Source organism: Xiphophorus hellerii, chromosome 8 (genome assembly GCF_003331165.1).
Source record: "Xiphophorus hellerii strain 12219 chromosome 8, Xiphophorus_hellerii-4.1, whole genome shotgun sequence".
In the NCBI taxonomy this organism is placed as follows: Eukaryota; Metazoa; Chordata; class Actinopteri; order Cyprinodontiformes; family Poeciliidae; genus Xiphophorus; species Xiphophorus hellerii.
In genome coordinates this window covers 1,220,478-1,246,487 of record NC_045679.1, presented here as the reverse complement: position 1 = coordinate 1,246,487, position 26,010 = coordinate 1,220,478, and the positions used below count along the sequence as shown (strand labels likewise).

The following is a 26,010-nucleotide window of genomic DNA, read 5'->3' as shown; positions in this document are numbered from 1 at the left end:
GCAGGACTTCCTGTTTGTGTCGGCGAAAAGGAAATCAAGGAGAAAACACGAAGAGCAGGGCATGATGGGAAACTTTAGGTCCATGTGAAAAATATCACGTTTCAGTGAAAATGTGGCTGAAGATGTTTCACTTTCTGAATCGCAGATTTCCAAACGTTCTGCAAAACCAAGTGATGAAGGAATATTTCCAACAGAACCGGTGGACAGTAGGCGAGGTCCGGTCACAGTGGCTGAGTCTGGGAGGACGATGCTAATAAATACCACAAACAGGAGAAACGGAGGATGTGACACTGGTCGTCTTTCTGTGATATTCCCGTCCTGGAGGCGTCGGGTTTGTCCCAGTTTATGTTTGGGTCGAAGAATCTAGAGGGTTTCAGTTTGAACGGCCCACAGCTGGTTCTGTTCATGGGCTGGATGCTGTAGAGTTTCATTCCCTTTTTCAGAGCCCAGACCAGCAAAACCAAACGGATGGAGATCTGGGCGACCAGTCAGTCAGAGCAGATTGGTCCGTGGCTGAGGAAGGGCCGGGCCGGTGCCGGTCCGGTCCGGTCCGGGTTGGTCCGGCGGTTAGAAGGCGGAGCCAGTGATGGCGTTGAGTTGCTGCATCAGTCCTTCCAGACTGGCCATCTGCTCCGACAGGTCGTCCTGCTCGTACACCTGAAACACAACATGGAGGCGTTAAACCGGCGCCGTTTCTATCCACGCTGTGACGTCACGCTGCAGGTCGCATAGAACCGCCTAGAACTGCCTAGAACCGCCTAGAACCACCTAGAACCGCATAGAACCGCCTAGAACTGATTAGAACTGCCTAGAACCGCCTAGAACCGCTTAGAACCGCCTAGAACTGCCTAGAACCGCCTAGAACCGCTTAGAACCGCTTAGAACAGCCTAGAACCGCTTAGAACCGCCTAGAACTGCCTAGAACCGCCTAGAACCGCTTAGAACTGCCTAAAACCGCTTAGAACCACCTAGAACAGCCTAGAACTGCATAGAACCGCCTAGAACCGCTTAGAACCGCCTAGAACTGCCTAGAACCGCCTAGAACCGCTTAGAACTGCATAGAACTGCCTAGAACCGCTTAGAACTGCCTAGAACCGCTTAGAACCGCCTAGAACTGCCTAGAACCGCCTAGAACCGCTTAGAACTGCATAGAACTGCCTAGAACCGCTTAGAACTGCCTAAAACCGCTTAGAACCACCTAGAACAGCCTAGAACTGCTTAGAACTGCATAGAACCGCTTTCTTTAGTTTATTCATTAGCTGCATTTCCACTGAGCGAATCATCAAACGAGACATTTAGAAAACAAGTCGATGGAAACAAGACAATTTAGAACATCTGGGCTTTTCTTAAAGAGAGAGAACGGAGATTTTCAGCCAAATCAACATGGTTTCCATCCATCCATCCATCCATCCATCCATCCATCCATCCATCCATCCATCCATCCATCCATCCATCCATCCATCCATCCATCCATCCATCCATCCATCCATCCATCCATCCATCCATCCATCCATCCATCCATCCATCCATCCATCCATCCATCCATCCATCCATCCATCCATCCTATGACTTTTATACATTTTGTTTTATTGTCAATAATTTGACTTTATTCTCTTAATTTTTTAATAATCTTCCATTTTGGCCCAAACACTCAGAGAATATAGCAGCCTGCTGCACTTTTCAGATTATCCTGTAAAACAGTAGAAACCATAAATTCTCTCCGTTCCTCTTGATGTTCTGTGATGTAAATTTGACACGATGAGAAAAAGTTCAGGGTTTGAATCCTTTAGATGTGCTGGGATCTAGTTCATCTACATCTATATTGTATTTATTCAGTGAGCATCCAGCTCAGCGTGTGTGTGTGTGTGTAGGGGTGTGTGTGTGTGTGTGTGTGTGTAGGGGTGTGTGTGTGTGTCCAGTGAGTCACAGCAGAGGTCGTCCTTCCGTCTCATTTTCTCCTCTGGTTCTTGTCGCCACGGCAGCACCTCTTCCTCCTCCTCCTCTTCCACTCCCTGCTCCCATAGCGACACCTGGTGGTTTCATAATTAATTTCCTCCCTCGCCCCGCTCCGTCTCCCGCTCCTCCTCCGGTTGCCGTGGCGACACCTCCTCCCGTCCTATTGTCAGCGACTGAATATTTAACCAGGCCCGACGTCCGACATCGCTCCGCATCGCCTGCTGTCGTTCTTCTCATCCCTTCTTCCCTCGGAGCCGCTGACATTCCTCTCCTCCGTTCACATCTGTTCTCTCCCTCCATCAGCCTCTCCTTCCTTTCTTCATCGCTCATCATCAGTTTGTCCCAGTTTTCATGGGAACTAAATCTGAAATCTACAACCGTCCGTCCATCCATCCATCCATCCATCCATCCATCCATCCATCCATCCATCCATCCATCCATCCATCCATCCATCCATCCATCCATCATCCATCCATCCTTCCATCCATCCATCCATCATCCATCCATCATCCATCATCCATCCATCCATCCATCATCCATCCATCCATCATCCATCCATCCATCCGTCCGTCCGTCCGTCCATCCATCCATCCATCCATCCATCCCTCTCTCTGTGTTTTTCTCTCCATCATGTCGTCTCGTTCTGTAGTTTTTCCTCTCCAGGTTTTTATCCTGATCAGGAGTTAAATCCTCTTCCTCGTTTTTCTCGTCCTGCTTCCGGTCTCTTCCTCAGTTTTATGAGGAATCGTCGGTTTGTTCTGCTGTGAATGAATCCCAGACGGTGGCAGAACGAGTCGGCGCTTCGTTCCTGCCGGAGGCGTCATGAAGAAACGTCTCCGGTGTTTTTCAGCTTCAGAGGCTTTGAAAGCAAAACTCTGAGGATGAAGGAGTTTTAAACGTAAAGAATCTTCTTCAGATTAAACTCTGGATCTTTCCTACAACCAACAGCCGAGCAGAGAAGAGTCGATATCTGCTGTGTCTCAGGCATTTACTTTGTTTAGGCCACAGCTCAGCCTCAACCTTACAGCCTCTTTCACCTTCAGGCCTGATAAACTTCATTTGTTCAGAATCACAACTTGACTGAAACTGAACAGTTTGTCTATAAATGGAGTTTTAGCGCCAGACTGACAGGATTCTGTTTTTGGAAAATAAAAGAATAAAGTTGCGACAATAAAATCGTAATAATAAAAAAATGAGGTCATAAAATTACAATAAAAAAGTAATTTTATGACCAAATAAAGTCGTGTTAATACAACAGAAAGGTTGTAAAAACAGCAGAGTGGCCGTAGAATGAGATCATAAGACGATAAGAATAAAAAATAGAAAAATAAAGTAAAAATAAAGTCACAGTAATAGAATTTAAAGTTGTAACATTATGAGAATAAATTCCCTACAAGCTTCTGCTGGTTTCGTTTCCTGAACTGGTTCGTTTTTTCCCCAGAACTTTTCCAGAACTTCAGGATGTTTTTTTCTGCTTTGTGGAAACTGACAGGTTGTGATCTCAGAGTTTAAATTTAAATCTTATTTTAGGTTTTTGGTTTTGTTGCAGTTGGAGGTTAAAACCTGCAGAACCTGATGAAACTAATTCTTCTGTTTCTGTCTGTCACGTTTTAGCCGCTTCCTGCCTGCAGACTCACGTTGGTGGCTGAATCTTCTGCCGGCTTGGCTCCGCCTTCCTCCTGCAGGTCCGGCGCCGTCGGTACCGAGACGGGCAGCAGAGGGGAGCGGGCCTTCCCGGCCTGACCCAGAGACGCCGTCTTCACCTGGGGCTTCGGCAGGCTGGCACCTGGAAGAGAACCGGAGACGATTGTTGAAGTTGGGTTCAGTTTGGGTTCAGGAGGAAAAAGCTTTGAGGTTCAGAGGAAGTTCAGTCAGGAGGAACTGATCGATCTTAATGACGCCACATTTTCTGTTTTGCATAATCAAGATTTTAAAGACGGAACAAAAAGACCAGATTTTATCTACGAATGGAGCAGATTGTATATAATTTCAGACAGCAGGTCGGAATAATCAATGACTTCCAAAGAAAATAGTGAATATAATCCCCGCGGCGCTGATGAGGCTAATCAAGGATGTTTCTGGGGTCTAATCAGCGCTAATGATGACCTCTGCTGGCGGCGGCCGGACATGCAGACGTCACCGATGACGGCGGACAGGAAGTCAGGGCTTTAGAGACGGGATGATGACACCCGGCGCCTCAGAGAGCGAACAACAAGCTTCACTGATGACTGAATGAGAGCGAGAAGCGGGAAATAAACGACCTTCGTTTTCAGGTCATAAAAATCCTAAAACGTGATAATCAGCTGCAGCGAAAGGTAAATATCTCCGTCTCCAAGACAACGAACCAAATCTCATTACATGTTTGTATTTATCTGGGTCGTGATTTTATTTATTCATCATAAACTAAAGCAGAAGCAGAGAGACGGAGGGAGAACAGAAACGTTTCATCAGATGCTGAGATCAGAGAAACAACCTGGAGGTTTAATGGTTCTGAGCAGATCCACTCAGGACCTGAGGGATCAGTGGAGGGATCGTTTCTACGGTGGCCCAGAAAGGCCAACTACATGCACAACAGAAGTTATGCTAGTAAGTTTATCATAACTCACATTTTAAAAGCCATCAGCAGATAAAATAACTGAAGAATTTGAATTAATATGAATTACAGCAACATTTAATTTCCAGTCGGGATCAATAAAGCATTTTTAATTTGAATTTAGCATCGCTTCCTTTTTACATTCTTTTTACATAAAGCGTCTGGTTTACATTCAAGGTCCGTCTGGACGCATCCAGGAGCGTCTGGAGCGTCTGGCGCTCCGAGACTGAAGCTTTTCCAGCATCGATTTTCCAACCGATGCTGGAGTCGGAAAATCTGAACGTTTGCCGCTCAACGCAGAGCGTCAACCAATCAGAGAGACGCTGCCATGTGACGTAACGGCCTGTAGGTGGTGCAGGAGATGCGGGTCAGCAGGTCATCAGACTGGACGGCGTACAGCTAGCTTAGCTTATGAACCTCAGAAAACCTCTGAATTATCTGGTGAATTCAAACACGCAACATTCTGTTGATTTGAGTAAATAAAACCTAGAAACTCAACATTTTGTTCAAAGCGCATGGAGCCGTTATCAGCCGTCATCGTTTGTTCAACAGAAACTGAACAAACTGAGCAAAGAGTCTCCGTTATTTACGACTGCAGATATTTTACTGTCACTCTCAGTTTCATCCACTGCTGCATAAAGAGACCAGATTTATATTTTACTGTTTCAGGCCCTTCAGGCGTTAGGAGCCGAAGCTCTGCTGGCCCCTGCAGACATCCAGCTGGACAACAGGAGGAGATGAAATGATCAAGACGTTTGGCCAAACCGGGTCGTCAGCAGAACCAGAGTCACTAAAACATTCATCTGCAAAACTCAGCAAGCCTCAATGTTCCCACTCAGGTTGGCTTTTACTTTAACTTCTACAATAAAAACCAGGAAAATAAAAACATTCATTTCAGAATCCAGCTTTTCTTCTTCCATTGTTTTTCTGAACTCATGATTTATCGAGCCGTCCCATAAATCAGAGGAACGCGCTCGTTCATAATCAGGTCAATCTTTGCCGGATGGTGAAACTTGAGTATCGACGACCTTTTCAGCTGCTGACAGGAATAGTTTGACCTCATAACACACAGCGCCATCGACCGCTCTAAATGACAACTTTACACGCAACTAAGTGGTGAAAACGACGAGCAGCAGAAGTCATTTAGAGACCGTCTGCTGCTCCGGCATCCGCTCACACAAACCATCAAAACTCACATGAGTGGAGAGAAAGCGGGTTGGATCAATGCTTCAAAGAAAAGGAAACAACCAAACCGAGCTGCTTTTAATCTGCTGGGGGAGAGAGCTGGAAGAAAAGCAACATTTGGAAGAAAAATGGACCCAAAAGACGGATATTCTCCACAGCCTCCTCCAGTCTGGAGGCCTGCTGAGGCCAACAATGTCCTGCATCACTCTGCTCACTGCCTGCTGATCAATAAACATCCACTCTGCCAAACAAACACCTGCAGCTGCAGCAGAGACCCAGAAACAGATGGATCAACCGCAAGACCCAGAGCTTCGTTCCCTCGACGCAAATCAAAGATTCACTTAAACTCCAAGAAGCTTTTAGCAGCAAAACTTGACCTGGAGGACGTTTGGTAAACCCTGGAGGGAAGTTTATCGCTGAGGCAATCAGAGAGAAAAATACAGACTCTGTATGTTATCGTTTTTGTTACAAGATACATTTTCTGTTCACCAGATTTTATTTTTGAACCTCGGAACGTGTTGCCAATAACCTGTTTCCAGGGGGAACTTTTTCTTTGCTACGCCGCTAAAACATCACAAGGGAAGCTAATGTTGGAGTGTTGAACATAAACACAACGAAGTAAAAGTACAAGAAACAATCATGATTATTTTATTGTCCCAAATCACTGAGACACGAATAAAGATCTGAATATGAATTACATATTAGGGACACAGCAGGTAGAAAACAAGGACTAAATTTCTGCCAAAAAGACATTTCTGAGTTTCAAAGGTTGAAATTTTGTAAGAAAAAAACTCATAAATAATCACATAAAGCAGCTCTGGAGTCGATCCTCTGTTCATTACAAGGTAAAGTGAGATGGGGTCGTACTGAGGTCATGGAAGATTTCTGCCAAAAAACTTCTATATTCTATCTTCTAATTTCTAGAAAACAACTTTTCTGGAAAAGTGAAACATTTTTAGCGGCTCGTTGCTGAACGAAGCTCAGCAGGTGAAGTGAAGGTCAGATGAACCCGGAGCTTCAGGGGGTTTACACCTGACAGGTGGAGGTGTGAAATGCCCACCAGGGTTCCATCAGAGCGGTGTGTGTGTGTGTGGGTGTGTGTGTGTGTGTTTGGGGTCAGAGCTGGTATCGATCCTCAGAGCGTTTTGAAGTGGATCCAGCTGCAGATGAAATGTTTCTGAGGAGACGTCTGGTCTCTGGAGGACGACACGTCTCCGCTGCCGTCTCTCTGTCTCCACTCATGACCTACTTTTCATTTGCTGGCTGTTCGGCTCATTGTTCGCCCTCCGAAGAGCTGCTGCCTGGCAGCAACCAGGTCCCGAGTTCGAATCCCAGCCTGGACCGTTAGAGACCACAGCGCCACCTGCAGGATTCGTTTCCCCTGAGATCCACCGTCCAGGACTTCTACCATCTGTTCATTTTCCTGTAACGCCAGAAAATCTCCTCTTCTCATGGAGGGAACCACAGAAAGCAAAATTCACATTTTGGGTTTCAACAGTTTCTAAAAACGACTCAAGATCTTAAAAAAACATCATTTTTAGCAATAACTTCAACTTTTTTGGTGTCTGGAAAACGAGCCGTTTCAAAAACCTCCTGATTGTTGAGACACACTGCACCGTTACCCAGCAACGCCAGCCGAGCCCGTTACCTAGCAACCCCAACAAGTTACCTAGCAACCCCAACAAGTTACCTAGCAACCCCAACAAGTTACCTAGCAACTCCAACAAGTTACCTAGCGACCCCAACAAGTTGCCTAGCGACCCCAACAAGTTGCCTAGCAACCCCAACAAGTTGCCTAGCGACCCCAGCCGAGTTCCAGCTCTGTATGCCCTGCACTGCAAAACCACAAAATCTTAGCAAGTATTTTTGGTCAAATATCTTCTTACACTTTAAATAAGATAAAACTAATTCATAAGTAACTTTTCAGACAGAACTAGGAGTTTGTTTAAAGTTAATAATTATTTAATTAAAATAACTATTTTAGCTAAATAATTAAAATAATTATTTAGTTCCACTGGCAGATTATTCAAGTTATAACAAGACATTTTTCCCATGTTATAAGTTAAATAATCTGCCATGGATCTGATAATATGGATGAAGTTTTTAGGGAATTATTAACTTAAAAGAAGCTCATATATCTTACTGAAAAGTTATTTATCATTTGATCTTATTTAAAGTTTTATCGTATTTAAAGTGTAAAAAGATATTTGACCAAAAATACTTGCTAAGATTTTGTGTTTTTGCAGTGTGCTGTGGAAGACAAGTGATTTAATGTTGACTTGATCCAGAAACTGTTTGCTGCATTCTTGTCAGTTGTGCAGGAGGCTCCACTAATGCTTTTCAAAGATGTACGGTTGTATAATAGCACATCTACTTGAAGCTATTTTCGTGTGCGAGTGTAAACGTTGAGTTGAGAAGAACTGAGCAAACTAAAATCTGATTATCTAAGAATGACTTTGTGGAAAACATGAGATGAGCTTTGACTAGGCCACCACCGATCTGTCCTGACGGGTCACCTTGGTGCAGAAAAAGGCCAGAGAGTCGTCACTGTCTGCTGGTGGCGTTTCTGTCGTGACGACACATTTATTTTTGTTTCCCTGCAGGCGATGGAGCTGAAAGCGTCCATCACAGGTGGACCGGTCCGCCTCCAGCTGCCTCCGTCCTGAGAGCCGGACATCGACTAGGACAATCCTGTTACAGCTCCGAGGCGTGAACTGTTCGTTCAGATCAATTCAGCTGAGTCACGGCTGCAGAAAAGATCTCTGCTGATAAACACAACTTTTATTATCCCTCTTTAAACTGGACTTAGTCAAACCTGCAGACAGGTTCATTTTATTTATGTCTGAGCTCAGAGGGGAGGCAGAAAAATGTCCCACAGACTGACATCATTATCATGCTGATGATACTATATCATGATGTACTTTATGAAAAACTAAAATTAGTTTTTGATGGTATTTAGTCAAATTAAAGCTCGTTTTAAACGCTCACACATCTGAATTTATCCAGTAAACCAGAGTTAATCTCGTCTATTTTTACTTTTCACATTAAACAGTTTATAAAAACTTTGTTTTTATTTCAGAGTTGGATCTTGTTTATTTTACATCATTTTTATTTTTATTTAACCTTTATTTATGCAGGTTGTCTCAGAAATCTGTTCTGATAAAAAACATTTCAGTCAGATGAGACAGACCAGAAAAAAACTAATCCAGATAAATAAAAACTGACCTGCAGCTAAAGCAGCTAAAGGAGCTAAAGAAGCTAAAGAAGGTAAAGGAGCTAAAGAAGCTAAAGGAGCTAAAGGAGCTAAAGAAGGTAAAGGAGCTAAAGAAGCTAAAGGAGCTAAAGGACGAGTCAAACAACATCTGAAAATAGAAAACGACTAAATATTAAATATGAATTAAGACAGATTAAGATTAAATGTAAAAATATTACAAACAACTGAGTATAGCTAACTAACTAGAAGGGAACTAGCAAGGAAAGGAAACAACAACATCAGTGTTTATGCTAACTAGCTTAACATGACTTAGCCCGTTAGCATAGATGCTAGTTGTAGCTTCAGGTTTTGACTGAATGTGGCGTTTCCTCCATCTTGGCCTGTTTCCTTTCATCCGATGTAGAGAAACAGGAAATTAAACCTTTAAAATGAGGGAACAATGAGGGAACAGTGAGGGAACATTGAGGGAACAGTGAGGGAACATTGAGGTAACAGTGAGGGAACGGTGAGGGGAACATTGAGGGAACAGTGAGGGAACGGTGAGGGAACAATGAGGGAACATTGAGGTAACAGTGAGGGAACGGTGAGGGGAACATTGAGGGAACAGTGAGGGAACGGTGAGGGAACAATGAGGGAACAATGAGGGAACACTGAGGGAACAGTGAGGGAACAATGAGGGAACAGTGAGGGAACAGTGAGGGAACACTGAGGGAACAGTGAGGGAACAATGAGGGAACGGTGAGGGAACAGTGAGGGAACAGTGAGGAAACAGTGAGGGAATGGTGAGGGAACAGTGAGGGAACAATGAGGGAACAGTGAGGGAACAATGAGGGAACAGTGAGGGAACAATGAGGGAACAGTGAGGGAACAGTGAGGGAACAGTGAGGGAACAATGAGGGAACATTGAGGGAACAATGAGGGAACGGTGAGGGAACAATGAGGGAACAGTGAGGGAACAATGAGGGAACAATGAGGGAACAGTAAACAAACGGTGAGGAATTCGAGTTCTGCTCTCTGGCTGCTGTCGTTTCAGGTTTACAGTTTCTGAGTGAAAAGTTTCCTGGAGCTAAAAATCAATGAAAATCTGAGGCGGCCGGAGCATGTAAACAGAGAAATGATAGAAACACACACACACACACCCCCACACGCACACACACACCCACACACACACACACAGAGCCAGACAGACCATAACAAACAGTTTCTGTTTTTAGCTTTTAGCTGCAGTCAAAATAAAAAGCAGATCTATAGAAAATGTAGCATTGTTGCTGTTCTACTGCCCCCTAGTGGCCGGTTGGAAGAGTTTATCCATCCCAAAGTGAAATGAAATGATGTCGTAACTCATCATCCACGAATCTACAAAGAGCTTCATAAACCAGAGAGACGGAAATATTTCAATGTCCATCGATTCGATTCTTCTGTTCAAACCAGAGATTCAGTTTAAATTATGTGAAAATAAACATAACATTTATGTAAGACAGTTTGATAATGTACCAAATTACCCCGGGTTATATTTTAACAAAAATATGTCTGTGCATAAATTTCTGTAAGTTAAATTACTAGAATTAGCATTATTTTAAAAACAAAACACTGGTGTGCGTCTTAAATGAAGTCTGGAGTTTAATTAGTTTCGTATCGAACCGATCAGAGCAGCTAACGTCTGTGAGCTAACGGCTAACCAGCTGCTAGCTCAGGTGTAAACCAGCGGTTGGGTCGGCCGCGGCGCCGAGTGTCTGTCAGGTTTCATGTGAGGCTGCAGCAGGCGGCTGGACATGAGCGCAGACAGACAGACAGACAGACAGACAGACAGACAGACAGACAGGTAACAATACGGCAGAGGGAGAACAGAGGCGGGTCGGGTCGGATCCCTCCATCCCTCCGGCGAATGTCAGGGCCGGTTACAGCGTATTAAAGATATACAAACACACACTCTGTGTGTAACAGCCTGGGGCCAACGCATTCAGCTTCCCTGAGTAAAATATTAAAGCAGAGAGGATCCGGCCTGAAATGTGAAACATGACAGGAAATCAGCTGCAGAAAAACCGATTCTTTCGTTTAAACCCGACAAACAGAAACTCTGGTTCCTCTGAGGAATTACAGCTTCAGGTTTCAGCTGGACTCTTATTAAAATGATCAGACCTGAGCCAATTTCACACATTAAAGAGCAGAAAAGCTGCTTACACTGATGACTCTGTAAAAACAGAAGCTGTTATGTCTTTATATGCAGCCTGCTTCATGTTTGGGACCAGAAGATGTTTGCTCTCATGTTGCATCATCCTGGAGTTTAACAAGAATTGGAGGAGACAAACTGTTGGAGCGCTGAAAACGAAATGTTTTCTGTTTTTACGGGACGAAGCGATGAAACGTTTGAGCTGCTGAGACTTTAATCTGTTCTGGACAGAAACATGTTTCAGCGCGAGGCGCTAACCGCTAGGAAGGATGAGAAACGAGAATATTTACAAAATATAATCAGATAATTGACTCCAAATGTCTGCAGAGAATCCAAAACCTTTGACCCCTAAAATAACACAGAACATATTATAAGTTGAGTAAATCAAGCTCAGAAAAGTTTCCTGTAAGTTTGTTTTGTCTTATTTAAAGTAAACTGAGATGTTTACAGTAAAATCAGAACAGAATTATCTGGTGATATTTTGTGTTTTTTCAGTGTAACTTTCTGAACGTTTGCTCCAAACGGGCCTCAGATCAGTGCTGAGCGTTACCCTGCCAGCAGGGGGCAGTACTCACCGGCCTGCGGCAGCATGGAGGTGTAGACCTTGGGGTCGATGGTCCCCATCGGCGGCGGCAGCAGCGGGTTGGTGAAGCTGCGCAGGGGGTGCGTGGGCCGGACGCAGGCTGTGGGGATGCTGCGCCCGGCCGCCGCCTGGGCCTCCTCCGAGGGGCCCGAGGCGGCGGGGGCCCCGGGCACGGGCCCCACCGGGGGGACCGGGTCGGAGGTGGGAGCGGCGGAACCGGGCAGCAGCGGGGCGGCCGGAGGGGGCGGAGCCTGCTGCTGCAGCAGGGGGGCGGCGGAGGAGTCCGACGGCATCGCTGACAGGAAACAGAAACAGAAGAAGAAGAAGAGTCCAATTAGTGCGCCTGCCTCTGGTAGAGAGCAACGCTCTCTGAGAAACATCAAGCCGCAGACTGAAGGCTCGCCGCTCTGAACGCTTCGCTTTGATGCAGCAGAAAGAAACTAAATGTGAAGCAGAAACATCTGATCTGCCTGGACGACTTCATGACCCACAGCTGCAGAAACAGAGGAAAAACGTTTCTGCAGCAAAATGTCCTCAAAGGAATAATTCATCAAACTGAATAAAATTCAATCAATATCATCACTATACACAAAACATCAGAAGTAAAGAAAATAAAGGGAAACACTTTAAATAGTCCAGCCTCATGTTGGTGGTTTAAATGAAACCTGGAGATGAAGGAAAAATAAAATGTTAAGAAAAACTCAGAACCACTCAAATCTTTATTTTCTCTCCTCTCTGCGTCGGCTACGCTACACACAGGCTTGTTGCCGTAGCAACCAACAACAACACCACTTTATGCGTCAGGATTCAACACCAAAAGAAACGTAAACATTTCAAACACAACAGAACCTGAACCCGACCAGGATGACTTCAACTCTGGTTTTGTTCTCTGCTGGAGTCTTTTTTCCGGGTCAGCACTAACATCTCCTGGTTTCTGTTTTCCGGTATAAATGAAGAGTTTTTATGACCAGTTTTTAGTAAATGTGAAGCTAAGCGGATATAAATGGAGCCTCTGTGGAGCCTTTCTGCTGATTTCTCCATTACAGTGAAACACTTCAGTTAAAAAGCTGCGTTTTTTTTAAAGGTTTTATTAAAAACTATTTTCGCTGTGAATGTTTTGTGCGTTGAGTCTCTAATGAAAGAGATCAGAGATAATAACACAGAGGAGGTGGCTGAACTGATCTCCACCTCCATTAGCTCTTTCCCATCGACACCAAACCTCCATCACAGCCGAGACTCAAACCAACAAAAGCTCCTGCTGTTTCACAGCGTAAAGTTTCTAATTCTGACTTTACTCAATAATTAAGAGAAGATTGAAGCTTCAAATCTGCCGATTTTGTCTCCGTCTCTCATTATCTCTGCGCTCCGTCGTTCGCCGCCCCGCCTCGCCGCGCCACCACCCGCCCCGCCCCGCCCCACCTCGCCCCGCACGCCGGTTGTAATCGTGTGTTTTTCCAGCAGCGATCGGCCCTCCGGGTCGCCGGTGACTCTGGAGCCTCTCCGCCTCCCCGGCTTCTGTTAACTCTCTGACACGAGCCGAGCAGGAATTAATCAATTACTGAATTACTGCTCCCAACCTGGTCGTTAGGCTTCGCCTGGCAGTAAAACCAGGATTAACGGCAAGAAGAGCAGGAAAGAAAAGCGAGCGGAGGGAGTCGGAGACGATTACTGTGGTTTTAATATTAGCAGGAAAACCTGACCTGAAAACGGAGGAATGAAAGTTTCACTTTGTAATCACCGTCCACAGGTTGTAGAGTGAAATGTAATGAAACGAGACAGAAGGAGTCAAACTCCATGTGAGATATAAATAATCTGTCATGTTATCCTGAGAAAAAGACAAACATGTTTCACATGGCAAGATTATCGTGATGCTCTAAACTAATGTTAAACTGTTTAGATCATTATGCAAAATTTGTTTTTTGTACGTTTTTCTTCCATTTGAGTCTCCACTGTTTCTAAAAACAAAAACACCCAGTCATTGTTTGGCAATAACTTTGTTTTGTTGTCTGGAAAACGAGCCATTTCAAAAACCTCCGGATTGTTGAGTCACAGTGCGCCATTACCTAGCAACCCCCATGGCGTTCTGCCCGTTACCTAGCAACCCCAGTGGCATTCTGCCCGTTACCTAGCAACCACAGCTGAGCTCCAGCACATTTGGTCAGCTGGTTTTACCGCTGTATGCACTGTACAATGGCTGCTGGAAATACTTAACATCCAAAAACCACTTTCTGCATTCTTGTCGGTTGTGCAGGAAGCTCCACTTCTGGTTTTCAACGCCGAAAAGTTGCATAATTGTACAGCTGACAGCACTCACGTGTCGGTACCTGGTGTGTGATGTTTGGGTACCTGGTGTGTGATGTTTGGGTACCTGGTGTGTGATGTTTGGGTACCTGGTGTGTGATGTTTGGGTACCTGGTGTGTGATGTTTGGGTACCTGGTGTGTATCCTCTGTCCACCGTCAGGCTGGGGAACGGCATGGGCCTGAGGCTGAACTTGTTGTGTGTGAAGCCGCAGGACGGTGAAGGCAGAATCCCCGGATACTGAGAGGATTCCAGCGTAGGAACCGGGATGGCGCTGACCACAGCTGAAACACAGACAGGAAGACGTTATTAGCCAAACTGGGACAGCATTAGCAACTCAGCAGAATGAACAAGTAGCAGACTATTTAGCATAGCTATAGCTTTCAGTCCAACTGTCTGGAGAGACGGTGCTGCTTTCCATCGGAATATATCCTTTAAAATGTATTTAAAATAATTTCTATCATCTCCTTACTCCTAAGATTTCAAGGGCAAAATTAGAAACATCTTTTCAAAGAGATGCAGAATTTTAGATACCAACTGTACCTGTTGATCGTGATAACTTTCAGAAGATTTCGTCATTAAAAAGTCTCTTTAACTTCATCTGAAGGGATATCTGGCTCCACCAAGTCCAGAACAACCCGTAGTGGGAACAGCTAACTGAAAGGTAAGGTGAAGCTAATGCTAAAACGCTTCAATAGTAATATATTTAACTGTAAAACTTTACTAAAAGTCTTAACTGAGATAATTGCAGAGTCAAAATAGAAACATTTTCAAATTGCTGCTAAATTATTTCATAAATAAAAACATGAGCTGAAGTTTTTAATCTGTTCTTCATCCATCAGATTGGAGCAAAGTGTTTCAGGAAGTCCTGATCATTCATGGAGCTGCTTTAGTAATCTGGTCTGTTAGCTGCTACATGCTAACACAGTGTTAGCTGCTACATGCTAACACAGCAGCAGCTAACACTGTGCATTCAGATGCGATTTTAGGCTTGAATAGCGTCACTGATAAGCTAACTGCTTTTAGCACAACTTGAACACAACAATAGTTTTTTCCAGCGTCCAATCAGATCGTTCAGAAGCAGAATTTAAAACCCAGAGGGACCAGAGAAGCAGCTTCGCTGTGCATTATGCTGCTGCGCGTCACATTTATGGGCGTACCAGAAACATGCAGATATAGAAGTTCTGCCCGGAACCTTTGAATTTAAAATTATAATAATGCTCTAACGTTTTTAACGTGTTAAAATCCATGTAATTAATCATATTTATTTATACATTTCTCTTAGAGGATCTCATCGTCTCACTGAGAGCTGATGGTCCTACTGATGCTAACTTGGTAGCATAACTTATCACACTGCGGAAAAGAGTTGTAGTATGCTGACAACATGTAGCTAAAGCTAAAACAGCTCGCGGCTACATGTGGGTAACCATGGCAACCATTGTTTCTGCCAGTAATCCCTCCCTACTGATGGCAGTAACATTTCAGAGCCTGCTCTCTCCTTGCTCTGCTGCCTCTTGAAGTTTCTCTGAGGCAGATCAGGAGCCTGATCCCACCGTCTGGGTCAGGAGGTGAAAACTTCCAGGCTTCAAACTCTAAAACTTATTGGAAAGGTTGTTTGGGTCATCCTGGCCCAGTTCTACCGCTGCAGGATGTTTTTAAGATGCTGGAGTTTCTGAGTTGTTGTTATTTTAGCTGATCCTGGCAGCAGAAAGCTCCACCGTTTGTCCTCTGGCTTCATTTGCAGCCATAAAAACAAAACTACATTCAAACGGCGCGATCACAGCAGAGCGACACATTAAGGTTTAAACGTCCTCGTTACCGACTGGCGGGGAGAGGTGCGGTAAAACGGACCCGGCTGCACCGCTGCAGCACAGCCGGGTCTGGAGGTGTGAGGAGGAGGAAGGCAGACAGAGTTCATACTGTGACCTTGAGAGGAAACTGCAGGGAGGTGAGCTCAGTGAGACTGATTACACAGCGCCTCAGGTCTACAGCACACAGAGAAAAATCACTGCACGGCTCCTCAGGCCTGTTTGGAAGATAAGGAGCTCCCCCCGTTCCTATTATTGTCTGAAGCTGCACGTATATATTTCCTTTTGTCTTTTCTAAAACACATCCAGGCAGAATGAGTGCAGCTGAGGGCTCTGTTGTCTCTCAGTAATCCTTCATGTTTGATTAAAAAACTCCCACACTCTCACTCTTTGTTCAGCCGGCGCTGAAGCTAAAAGACAAAAACAGCTTTTCTAATCTGTTCCTTTAACATGGAGGAGAAATAACGTTTCTAATGCAGCGATGCAAATAAAACCTGATTTTGTTTCTGTATTTGTGCGACTTCAGCTCCTCCCTGCTGGGGAAAGTGGTTTTCTATCAGTGGTGGCTAAACTTCTATCGCTAATAGCCGAGCTAATTTTTCGCTTTAAGCTAACTGTGAAAACGTTTACCACAATTTGTATTAATTCAAAAGTGTTAACTGAAGACAAAAACAGGTTATTCAAACTTTAGCAGTCATTGTTATTCTCAGCTAATATGCTAAAGCGATAACGGTGAAGCTAATTTTCCATTTAGCGCTTTAGCTAACTGTGAAAACCTTTAGCTCACTTAGCTTCCCCTAAAATAAGTTTTCTGGATAAATACAGTGATTTACTTGGATCTTTTGTAATTTATCAGTTAAATAAAGTTCAACATGTGTTGAAGTTTCTTTTATCGACTGTTGAGAATTCTTCAAGTAGTTATGCTCTTATTTTGAAGGGGTGAAGACTCGTTACGTAGCAGGTACATTTCCTCTCTTCATATTTGCTCTTAACTTTTAAAATAAACTGCAGACAGTAAAGAACAAGATGTAAACAAATCTAATATATAATGATTTACTGAAGATGTAAATTATGTTAAAAATTGAGGTTGGATGCCTTTCAGATATATTTTGAATTAAAGTTAGCGCTTTAGCATTTGCTTCTGCTAAGTCCAGAGGAACTAATGTTTATGATTGGTGCTTTAGGGTTAGCGACGCTAACTTTTTAGCTAGCTGTAGTTTAAAGTATATTAAACTTTATCTGCATTAAATTTGTATTATTTCTTTGAACTTTTTCAAATTTAAACCGTTTCTGTCTGACTTCATCACCTCACATCTTTTCCAGCTCAGTTTCACTTCATTACGTTTTGCAACCTTTCATCTCTGCAGGTCCTGCTCCAGATTTTCAATCAGATGGAGGTATGAACTTTGACTAGGCCATTAAAACTTTAGATGACCTGAGGTGATGTGGTTGTGGTGAGTCTCCAGAGGTGAACTGTGTTTTTCTCTTTAAACCATGAAGTTTCCCTAAATGATCCATTCAGGAGGAGAACCCAGTTTGGTTTGGAGAGCAGCTGTCAGGTTTCCTGTCTGGTCTTAGTTTAATGATCAGAAGCAGAAATATTTTCACCTCTCTGGTCTGATAAAAATGAAATAAATCCTTCAGGCTCTGCAGGTTTTGGGTTCTGTTTCCTCTCAGCGTCTCGACTCCGACCTGCTTTTGTTCTCGTTTTCATAAAGAACAAAATCCTGGAAAAGTCGATGGAAGGAAGACAGGTTCTGAACTTCCAGCTTGGTTTCAGTTTCTGTTCGCTGCAGGCAGGATGAACCTGCAGCCTCCCAGATCCATCAATATCCCCGATCAATACCCGTATGGATCAGGCCGAATCAGCTCTGGTCATCTGGCTGCTGTAATCAAACTCTGCTTCTCTTAAAATGATCGCAGCTCAAATCGACACAAATTAAATCTGCAGATCGGACCCGGTGCTTATCAATACGTCCCGATCGATGCTGCGATCGATGGAGCTGAACAGGAGAAAATGTTCTCTGACCCAGAACTCCCGTCGGAACAAGACGGGAGAATCCTGACGGAGAGCTGAAGTTCAGTCTGAGGGCGAGACGAAGCGCTGAGCGACTGCAGAGCGTTTTCCTCCGAACATCCAGGAGGAAACTGAGCTGAACCACTGGAGACGGTTCTGATGGTTCAGATCATCCCAGGTGGTTCTGATGGTTCTGACGTCCGACTGCGATTTGATAAAGAGACTTAAAAACCTTTAGAGATGTGTTTTATCTGCGGATCCGTTTCAGTTCCTGCAGCAAAGCATTCAGTGAAAAACGTCAACAATGACTGCAGAGAAGCAGCTATGGAGCTACATTAGAGCCATGAAGTTTGCTGCAAAAATTACTTTGAAACTGAAAAAAGAAATTAGAAAAATATGAATCTGAAAAGTTTTCAACTATTTTCAGCTTCAAATTTTTTTCTGCTTTTTTTTGTTTCAAACTTTTTTTCCGTTTTAAAGTTATTTTAGAATTTCAATCATTTTAATTTTAATAATTTATTTCTTTCATTTAGACATTTTCATTTTCCAAATTATTTTCATTTTTTTCAATCTTCACATTTTTATTCAGTTTTGAAAAAACAATTTTCTTTTTATTAATCTTTTTCATCTCTAAGTTTATTTTTAATTAAACTTTTGTTTTATTTACAAATAATTTTTCAATTTTAAAATAAATTTTTAGTTTGAAATGTTTTATTCAATTGAACAAAAATCAGTTCATTTATTTTAAGTTTTGAAATTACTTTTCATCTTTAAGCCTATTTTTCATTTAACATGTTTTGTTTTATTTCCAAATATTTTATTTAATATTTTCCAAATATTTTTTTAGTTTCAGAAATATTTCAGATTTTATTTTTATTCAGTTTAAAAAAAAAAAAACAGTTTATTTGTAATTTTTGTCTCAACGTGTTTTATTTTGAAAGAGACGCTGGATCATGTTGGAGGTTAAGAACGGCAGAGGAGGTCAGTGAAGGGTAATTTGTATTTTCCAATAGTTCTATATATATAATGAGACCAAATTGTTTTATCTTTATTAATATTATTAATATTCAGTTCTAACTGTGGGAGAAAAATGAAAAAACCTCAAAAAGTTGAAAACTATCCTGTTTGATGAAGGAGGCGCAGATGTTTTGGCTCAGATACAAACAAATACAAACATGAAGCTGTGTGTGTGTTGGTGTGTGTGTCTCTGTCGGTGTGTGTTTGTGTGTGTGTGTGTGTGTCTTTGTCTCTGTGTGTGTGTGTGTGTGTGTGTGTGTGTCTCTGTTTCTCTGCGTGTCGGGGTGTGTGTGTGTGTGTGTGTCTCCCTCCCACGGCTGTAACCTGCTTGTCGGTGTTCAGTTGGTGGCTTCTGTTTGACACGGCGGCTGTAAACAACAACAACCACATCAAGGTGGAAGATGAGAAGAGAGAGAAACAGTAAAAGACTGGCGGCGTCCTGAGAGCCGGATAATTACTCTGAGATCCAGAAACAGAAACAGAACCGGAACCAGAACCGCTGCACGCAGACAGAACTGTAATTAGACGCTGCTGCTGCTGCTGAACCAGATCTGCTTCACACTGAGACTCTGAAGATGTTCAACATCTTCGGCTCAGTGGGAATTAAAGCAGCTTCACACACAAACCGCAGGAACGGAGGAGCAGAGACGTTACCGTGGCGATGAAACAGGAACAGGATCAAAAGGTTTCATTAGCCTAGCGCTTAGCCCCGTGTTTAATTTATTTATCCTATTTATTATAAATGAGGCTGAAGTCATGCTGCCCTGCAGTAAGAACGTCCTAGTCCATACCTCGTCCTGCAGAAACATGACAGTCGGGCTAACCCGTCTCTGAATCAGAACTTTATGGGCCTAAACATTTTATGTTTTAGAAAATGAATTTTTTAAGTGTTTTTTTGATTCCTGAGCAATAAGCCAAGCTGAGTTGGCCACACTACTGCTAATGCGCTAACAGCGGCGCTAACTTTAGCTTAGCACGCTATCTTCTGCTATGCTATTACAGCGGTTAGGATCAGTTTCCGCTACACACTGAGTTTGTTTTGCGATTTAGCAGAACTAATGTTTATGACTAGAGCTTTGGAGTTAGTGGATCCATCATGTTTCATAAATCTGCTCTCATCTCTCCTTCCTTCATTTTTCATCTCTCATATTTTCTACATCATTGCTGCGTTTTCCTGGTGGGAACAGGAAGTTGCCTTCATGTCTGTAATTATTTCTGTGTTTTTCTTTTCCTCTTAGTGGGAGCAGAACCTCCTCCCTGCAGCCGGAACCAACATCCCGACCCGCTTCTGATGAGGGAAACATTTATCTGAGTTCTTCTCTCCAGGGCCGGAGCTGGAGCTGCGCTAACGAGCCCAAAGACTCGCAGCAGAGAGCGCCGCTTTCTGGGGCAGCACAACGGCAGCAGAGGCTGCAGCATCAGAAGCTGCAGCAGCAGAGGCTGCAGCTTCTGAACCGTTGCCACTAAATATTTTTTGTCTTTTTTCTAGTAAAAATATTTGATCACACTTAAAAATAAGACAAAACTAAATTAGTAACTTTTCAGATATTATTCCATTAAAACTGATGAACGAAAACGAACTGCTTCCTCTGGCAGATTATTCCGTTATAATCCCTGATTACTGTGTTGCTGTAATCTGATGGATTGTAACTTGACCAACATTTTCCATGAACTAGTTCTTCTAAGGAATTTGACCTAAATAAGCTCCTCTGTTTTGCTGAAAAGTTCACTTTAGTTAGTTTTGTTTTGTTTGAAGTGCATTAAAACATTCGCAGTCGATCCAGATTCATAAGATTTGCTCATATTGGGAGTTTTGACTCTTCAGCTGTTGGAGTTTAAATAAAGGGAACAAAGACTTTCAGGACCGGAGCGTTCTCCCCTCGTCGCTCCCACAAGGCGTCCATCATCTCTTCATTCTGGCCCAAATTATCTTTTAATAAGCTCCCTGAAGGACGAGTGGAGCAGCGCAGCAGAACATTAACTCCTGGCTCTTTCTTATTCCAGTCACCGTCGAGTCGAGCTTCCGGCGCTGGAATTAATGCCGCTCCTCAGAATATGAAATAACTCAGCAGCATCAGAAAGCATCACCCAGGAGGAGGAGAAGAAAAGCTCTGGAGTTTAAAGGAGCGGCGCTGCCGGAGGTTCTGGACGGCCCGGTTCTGGACGGCCCGGAGAGCAAACCGCCAACTTCACAAGAAGTTTTACCTTTCGCTGAACTTTCCTTTAAACTTTCCAGAGACCTGGCAGCGTTCCTGAACAGGATCTCTGCTGCCGCCCTTCATAGCAGCCATATTGGTTCAGAGTCATGACCTTTGACCTGCTAACTGAGGCCTTTATTTTTTATTGAAATAGTTTCAGAACCTGTTTAAGATCAAATCAGTTTTATTCCTAATATGGAACATTTCCTAGAAGCAGCAAGAAAAAAAAACCTGGATCAGTTCATTTCCATTTTTTTATTTTATTTTTCCCTTTTTACTTTTTCTTCCTTTCTTTCTTTTCTCCATTTTCCCTTCTATTCTTTTTTTTAACCTTTTTATTTCTTTATTCTTTTCAATAATCCAGATTAATGTTCATCAGGAATCATCCCGTGTTTCTTGATCCTCATCAGATCAGGAATAAATCGCCTCCAACTCTATTATCTAAAGGAGCAGAAGCAGCTGAAGTCCAGTTCTCACACACACACACACACACACACACCCCCACACACACACACACACACACACACGTTGTGACCTACGCGTGTTGCTGGGCTGCAGGTCCATGGGGATCATCATCTTGGCCCTGGTTCCCCTCCTGGCGGTGACGGATCGGTCCAGAGTGGAGATGCCGCTGGACGCCTCGTCGGCGTCGGCTCCTGGAGGAAACGCCGCGTTAGCTCCGGACGTTTCTCTGAGCAGAACTCTGAGGTTCTGGCGGGAAGCGCCTGCCGGTACCTGAGTGGCTGCTCTTGCTGCCCATCTGGCTCTCTGATTGGCTGTGGGCCACCTGGGGGCGGTCCTGGCAGGCCTGGAGCGGCGAGTCGCGTCCGGACGGGGCGATGCTGGACGCCTTCTCCAGGTTCTTCATCTCCATCTCCTCATGGTGGATCCACAGGTCCGGCGGCCGCAGCTCCTTCTGGCTGCCCTTACGCTTCCCGGCGCCGTGGCTGGCCCGCTTCCTGCCGGCCGCAACGGGTCAACGGGTCAGTTAACGGGCCAACGGACCAAAAGAGTTATAGATCTAGAGTTATAGATCTAGAGTTATAGAGCTAGAGTCAACACACAGCTTCGGAGATCAGGATGAAATCTGGGTTTGAACCTTCAGAGCCACATAAAGATGGTTAGAAAATCAGCCTTCTATCAGCTGGAGAACATTTCTAAGATACACTAAAGATCTGCTGCTGTTGCCATAGCAACCTTCCAGACCTCTCAGGTCTTCTGGTTCTGCATCAGAACCAGAACCAGAACCAGACATGGAGAAGCAGCATTCAGCTTCTATTCACCATAGATCTGGAACTAAACAGCCGAAACACTGAGACTAAAATCCTGGTTCCAGATTTTCTTCACTTTTCTTCATCTGTTATGTAATGTTTTCTGTTTGTTTATGTTTTTATTGTGAAAAGCGGATTAAATGTCCCACAGAAAAACTATCTGCTGCATGAAACATGAAAAATGTTTATAAAATGAGTGTAGAGTCAGAAGAGCGTCTTACTTCCTCTGCTGGGAGGACGAGCGGTGGATGCAGACGAGCGCCGTGACGACGACCATGCTGATGGCGCCCACGGAAACCAGGATGATGACCAGCAGGTAGCTGTTCCTCTGAGGCGTGACGCTGCCGTGCGGCGGACGCATCTGACCAATGGGAGACTCTGGAAACATCGGGGGCGGAGTCAGGATATTAAAAACTAAACTGTGATCAACAAATGCTCAAACAAGATCAAAGAGGAAACATGATTGAAAGAAATTAAAAAACATCAAACCTTGAAACAAATAATATCAATAAAAACAGATCAAATAAATAACTGACCAGGTTGGTGGTGACATTATTTAAATCTTTACTTGCTGTAGTTAAGTTGCTGCTACTTTCTCCTGATGATATTCTACAGTGTGATTAGAAAGATGTTGGAGTAGGGGATATGAGGCTCAGCCATTATGATGGATGGAAGAGATGGTCACCATGGTTACGCAGCAAAAAGTAAAGGCAGGTTCAACCAGACAAGTGATGAAGAAAAGTTCAGGAAAAGCACCGAGCTGCTGCATCGTGAGCGGCCATGTTGAATGAGTTACAGGACTTCAGCTAATCCGTCTGAAAGAATCAGAAACCAGACGACTGAAACATCAAACTGACCTTGGAGGAAAAGAGACCGGAGGAGAAGAAAGGAGGAAAAAAACAGTGAAGGTGGAGAGAAGACGGATGAAAGGAAGAAATGAAGAAAAATGTTGGTGCGATGGAGAGAGAGGCCCTCCAGCTCTCCTCCATTCGCTCGTCTCTCCCAATGAAAAGCTCAATCCATCAAAGCTTCCAGCTGCAGACCGCGACTCCGCGCTGCTTTCCTTTAAACTTCCATCTAATAACGCCGCCTCTCCCTGCCCGCCCTCTGTTTCCACATTCTGCATTGATTTGGTTCTGCAGCGAAAGCCGAGTCGCCGCCGCTCTGAGGGAGCGAAGCCGCAGATCGTTAAAGTCAAACTCCTCTGTTGTCGTCGGCGGGCGGAGAAGTTGAGGAGACTCGGTCAGGACGGGCAGACTGGCAGACTAATTACTCTCCCGGGAGGGAGACGAGGAAAAGACTTGATTAATGACCTCCGATCATAATTATCCCATCGCTGAATGAAAACATTTAACACCTTGTTAAGTTAATGCAGCTCACCTCCTGCATCACCTGCTGATTTATGAGACAACCGGAGCCAAAACGCCTCCTCAGTTCACCAGGAGCTCCCGTTTATGTGAACAGGCCACTCTGATGACGCTAACGCTGCGAACGCTAAAGGTGCTGAAGCTAACGCTGCTAACGCTAAAGGTGCTGAAGCTGCTAACGCTAAAGCTAGTGTTTCATAGTAAAACTCACATAATCAGGTTTTGTTTAAACCCCAGAATGTCAGAAAGTAATGAAAACCTGCTGCAGCCGCAGTTTATGACGTATTTTAGATGTTTATTCAGATGGAGAAAAGAGAGGAAAGTTTTCTGATAATTAATAATCAGCTGAGTGGTTTGAGTCTTTTGGTTTTTTACAAAAATATGAATACAAGTTTGAATTTGTGCAAATATGCAAGGGAATTGATATGGAAGCTCTCTCTGTTAGTCCTAGCAGGTCTCTGTATTGCTGCCCCGAAGTTAAAGACTCAACAGTGTCCAGAATGTGTGGGATCTGCAGAGATGTTAGCTGACGTCCTGGATGTAATGAAGATCTGAAAAAGCCCTTCAGGTCCAACAGGTTTGGTTTAACTACTCCGTCCATCTGAACAGTAAAGTGACATCATGCTGCCACCGCGGTGCCTCAGGGCAGAAAACTGAAACTCTTTCATTGCTGCTTTCAGCTTAAAGAAAAAAGGCAACGACTTTCTGAGTGGGATTTGTCTGCAGACTTGCATGTTGGCTCCAGGAGGTGGAACCATTTTTAAAAACCTGCTAAAGAGCTGAAAGAAAAATAAACTTTTAAAAGATTTGTCTGTTGCCTTCCATTTCTGAGATGCTGTTGACCAGCGGATGCAGCAGGCTGGTGTGTTTCTTCTGCTACATTTGTACTTGAACTGAAATGAATAATATGCAGATAAAAAAGGAAAGTGCAGAGAAAGTGACTGGCTGCTCTCATAAGCTACTTGAGGGAAGATTTAGGAAATTACAAAGGCTAAAGATGTTAATGCCTCCATTATAGCGGCTGAAATGCCATTTTCCCTCCTGCATAAATCGCAGATATTTTTAACTTTAATTGCTTGGCGCCATCAGCAGAGGTATACATCTTGACAACTGCGAGCGCCGGCCTCCCGAGGGAAAAGAAAGGGAAAATCAAGAGACAGCAGAAGCATCGCTGCTGCAGCATGGCGCCACCCAAACCGCCGCCGCGTGCCATCGTCCAATCAGCAGCAGGTCTGCAGGAAGTGACCTTTGGTAAAGAGTCGGAGGTGACCGTCCGCCACAGCTCATCTTTTACAGGCGGGCCGACGCTCTGCGACACAAACGACGAAGCAGAGATAAAGATAAAATACCGCTGAGCTGATGGACGAGGAGCCGACCTCGCCGACCCGCCATAAAGCCAGAGGAGGTCAGAGGTCAGAGCGGAGGGATTTATGGCGACCGCCAGCTTCAGGAACAATGTCTGCTAAGAGTTTACGCTCCTCACTGTTCAGCTGCCGTCCAAACAGAGGCGGCATCAGCCCCAGATATTGACTCTGACCTCTGACCCCTGAAGGAAAACCAACCCAACAATTTCTCTCCATGGAGCAATAAAAAGAAAATGGTTGGGATGATCCTGGTGATTTACAGCAGCAGGCCGGGCTTTTAGAGCCGGCTTCAGGCTACAGCCGGGTCAGGAGGCTACAGCCATTATTAGCTTTAAGCTAGTCATTAATGGACCACATGACTGAATTAACTGTGATTCTTATCTGAGCAGCGCTGACTGAAAAATCAGATAATATAAAACCCTAAAGCAAAAATTACAAACATTATTTATCATCAGTTTGGTTTGTGTTAAAGAATTTATCCTTGGAGACGCTAACGCTATAAAACTATGCCAACATGACATTTAGCAGAGGCTAATGCTAAAGCACTATCCTTATATGGTACTTAGGGGAAGCTAATGCTAAACCCAAAACCAACAAGGTATTTAGAGGACACTGACAGAAATGAACTATACCAACATAGTCACATTACCAACAAGGTATGTAGCAGAAGCTAATGCTACAGTGCTATTCAACACAGTATTTAGCAGAAGCTAATGCTACAGTGCTATTCAAAACAGTATTTAGCAGAAGCTAATGCTACAGTGCTATTCAAAACAGTATTTAGCAGAAGCTAATGCTACAGTGCTATTCAAAACAGTATTTAGCAGAAGCTAATGCTACAGTGCTATCCAACACAGTATTTAGCAGAAGCTAATGATACAGTGCTATTCAACACAGTATTTAGCAGAAGCTAATGCTACAGTGCTATTCAAAACAGTATTTAGCAGAAGCTAATGCTACAGTGCTA

At 43.9% G+C, this 26,010-nt stretch overlaps 1 protein-coding gene across 4 annotated transcripts in view; it reads right to left on the bottom strand.

The window, feature by feature from the left end:
* Nucleotides 1-451: 451 nt before the first annotated feature.
* Nucleotides 452-26,010, bottom strand: part of dcc (DCC netrin 1 receptor) — a 156,617-nt gene continuing 131,058 nt past the window's right edge. For all 4 annotated transcript variants that reach the window (XM_032570623.1, XM_032570622.1, XM_032570626.1 and 1 more), the window contains exons 23-29: nucleotides 22,534-22,690; nucleotides 21,777-22,000; nucleotides 21,581-21,697; nucleotides 14,136-14,285; nucleotides 11,694-11,996; nucleotides 3,594-3,742; nucleotides 452-657 (exon numbers count right to left, since the gene is read on the bottom strand). In XM_032570623.1, the coding sequence (XP_032426514.1) occupies nucleotides 568-657; nucleotides 3,594-3,742; nucleotides 11,694-11,996; nucleotides 14,136-14,285; nucleotides 21,581-21,697; nucleotides 21,777-22,000; nucleotides 22,534-22,690 (1,190 nt within the window). In that variant the 3' untranslated portion in view covers nucleotides 452-567. The remainder of the gene's footprint in view (nucleotides 658-3,593; nucleotides 3,743-11,693; nucleotides 11,997-14,135; nucleotides 14,286-21,580; nucleotides 21,698-21,776; nucleotides 22,001-22,533; nucleotides 22,691-26,010) is intronic.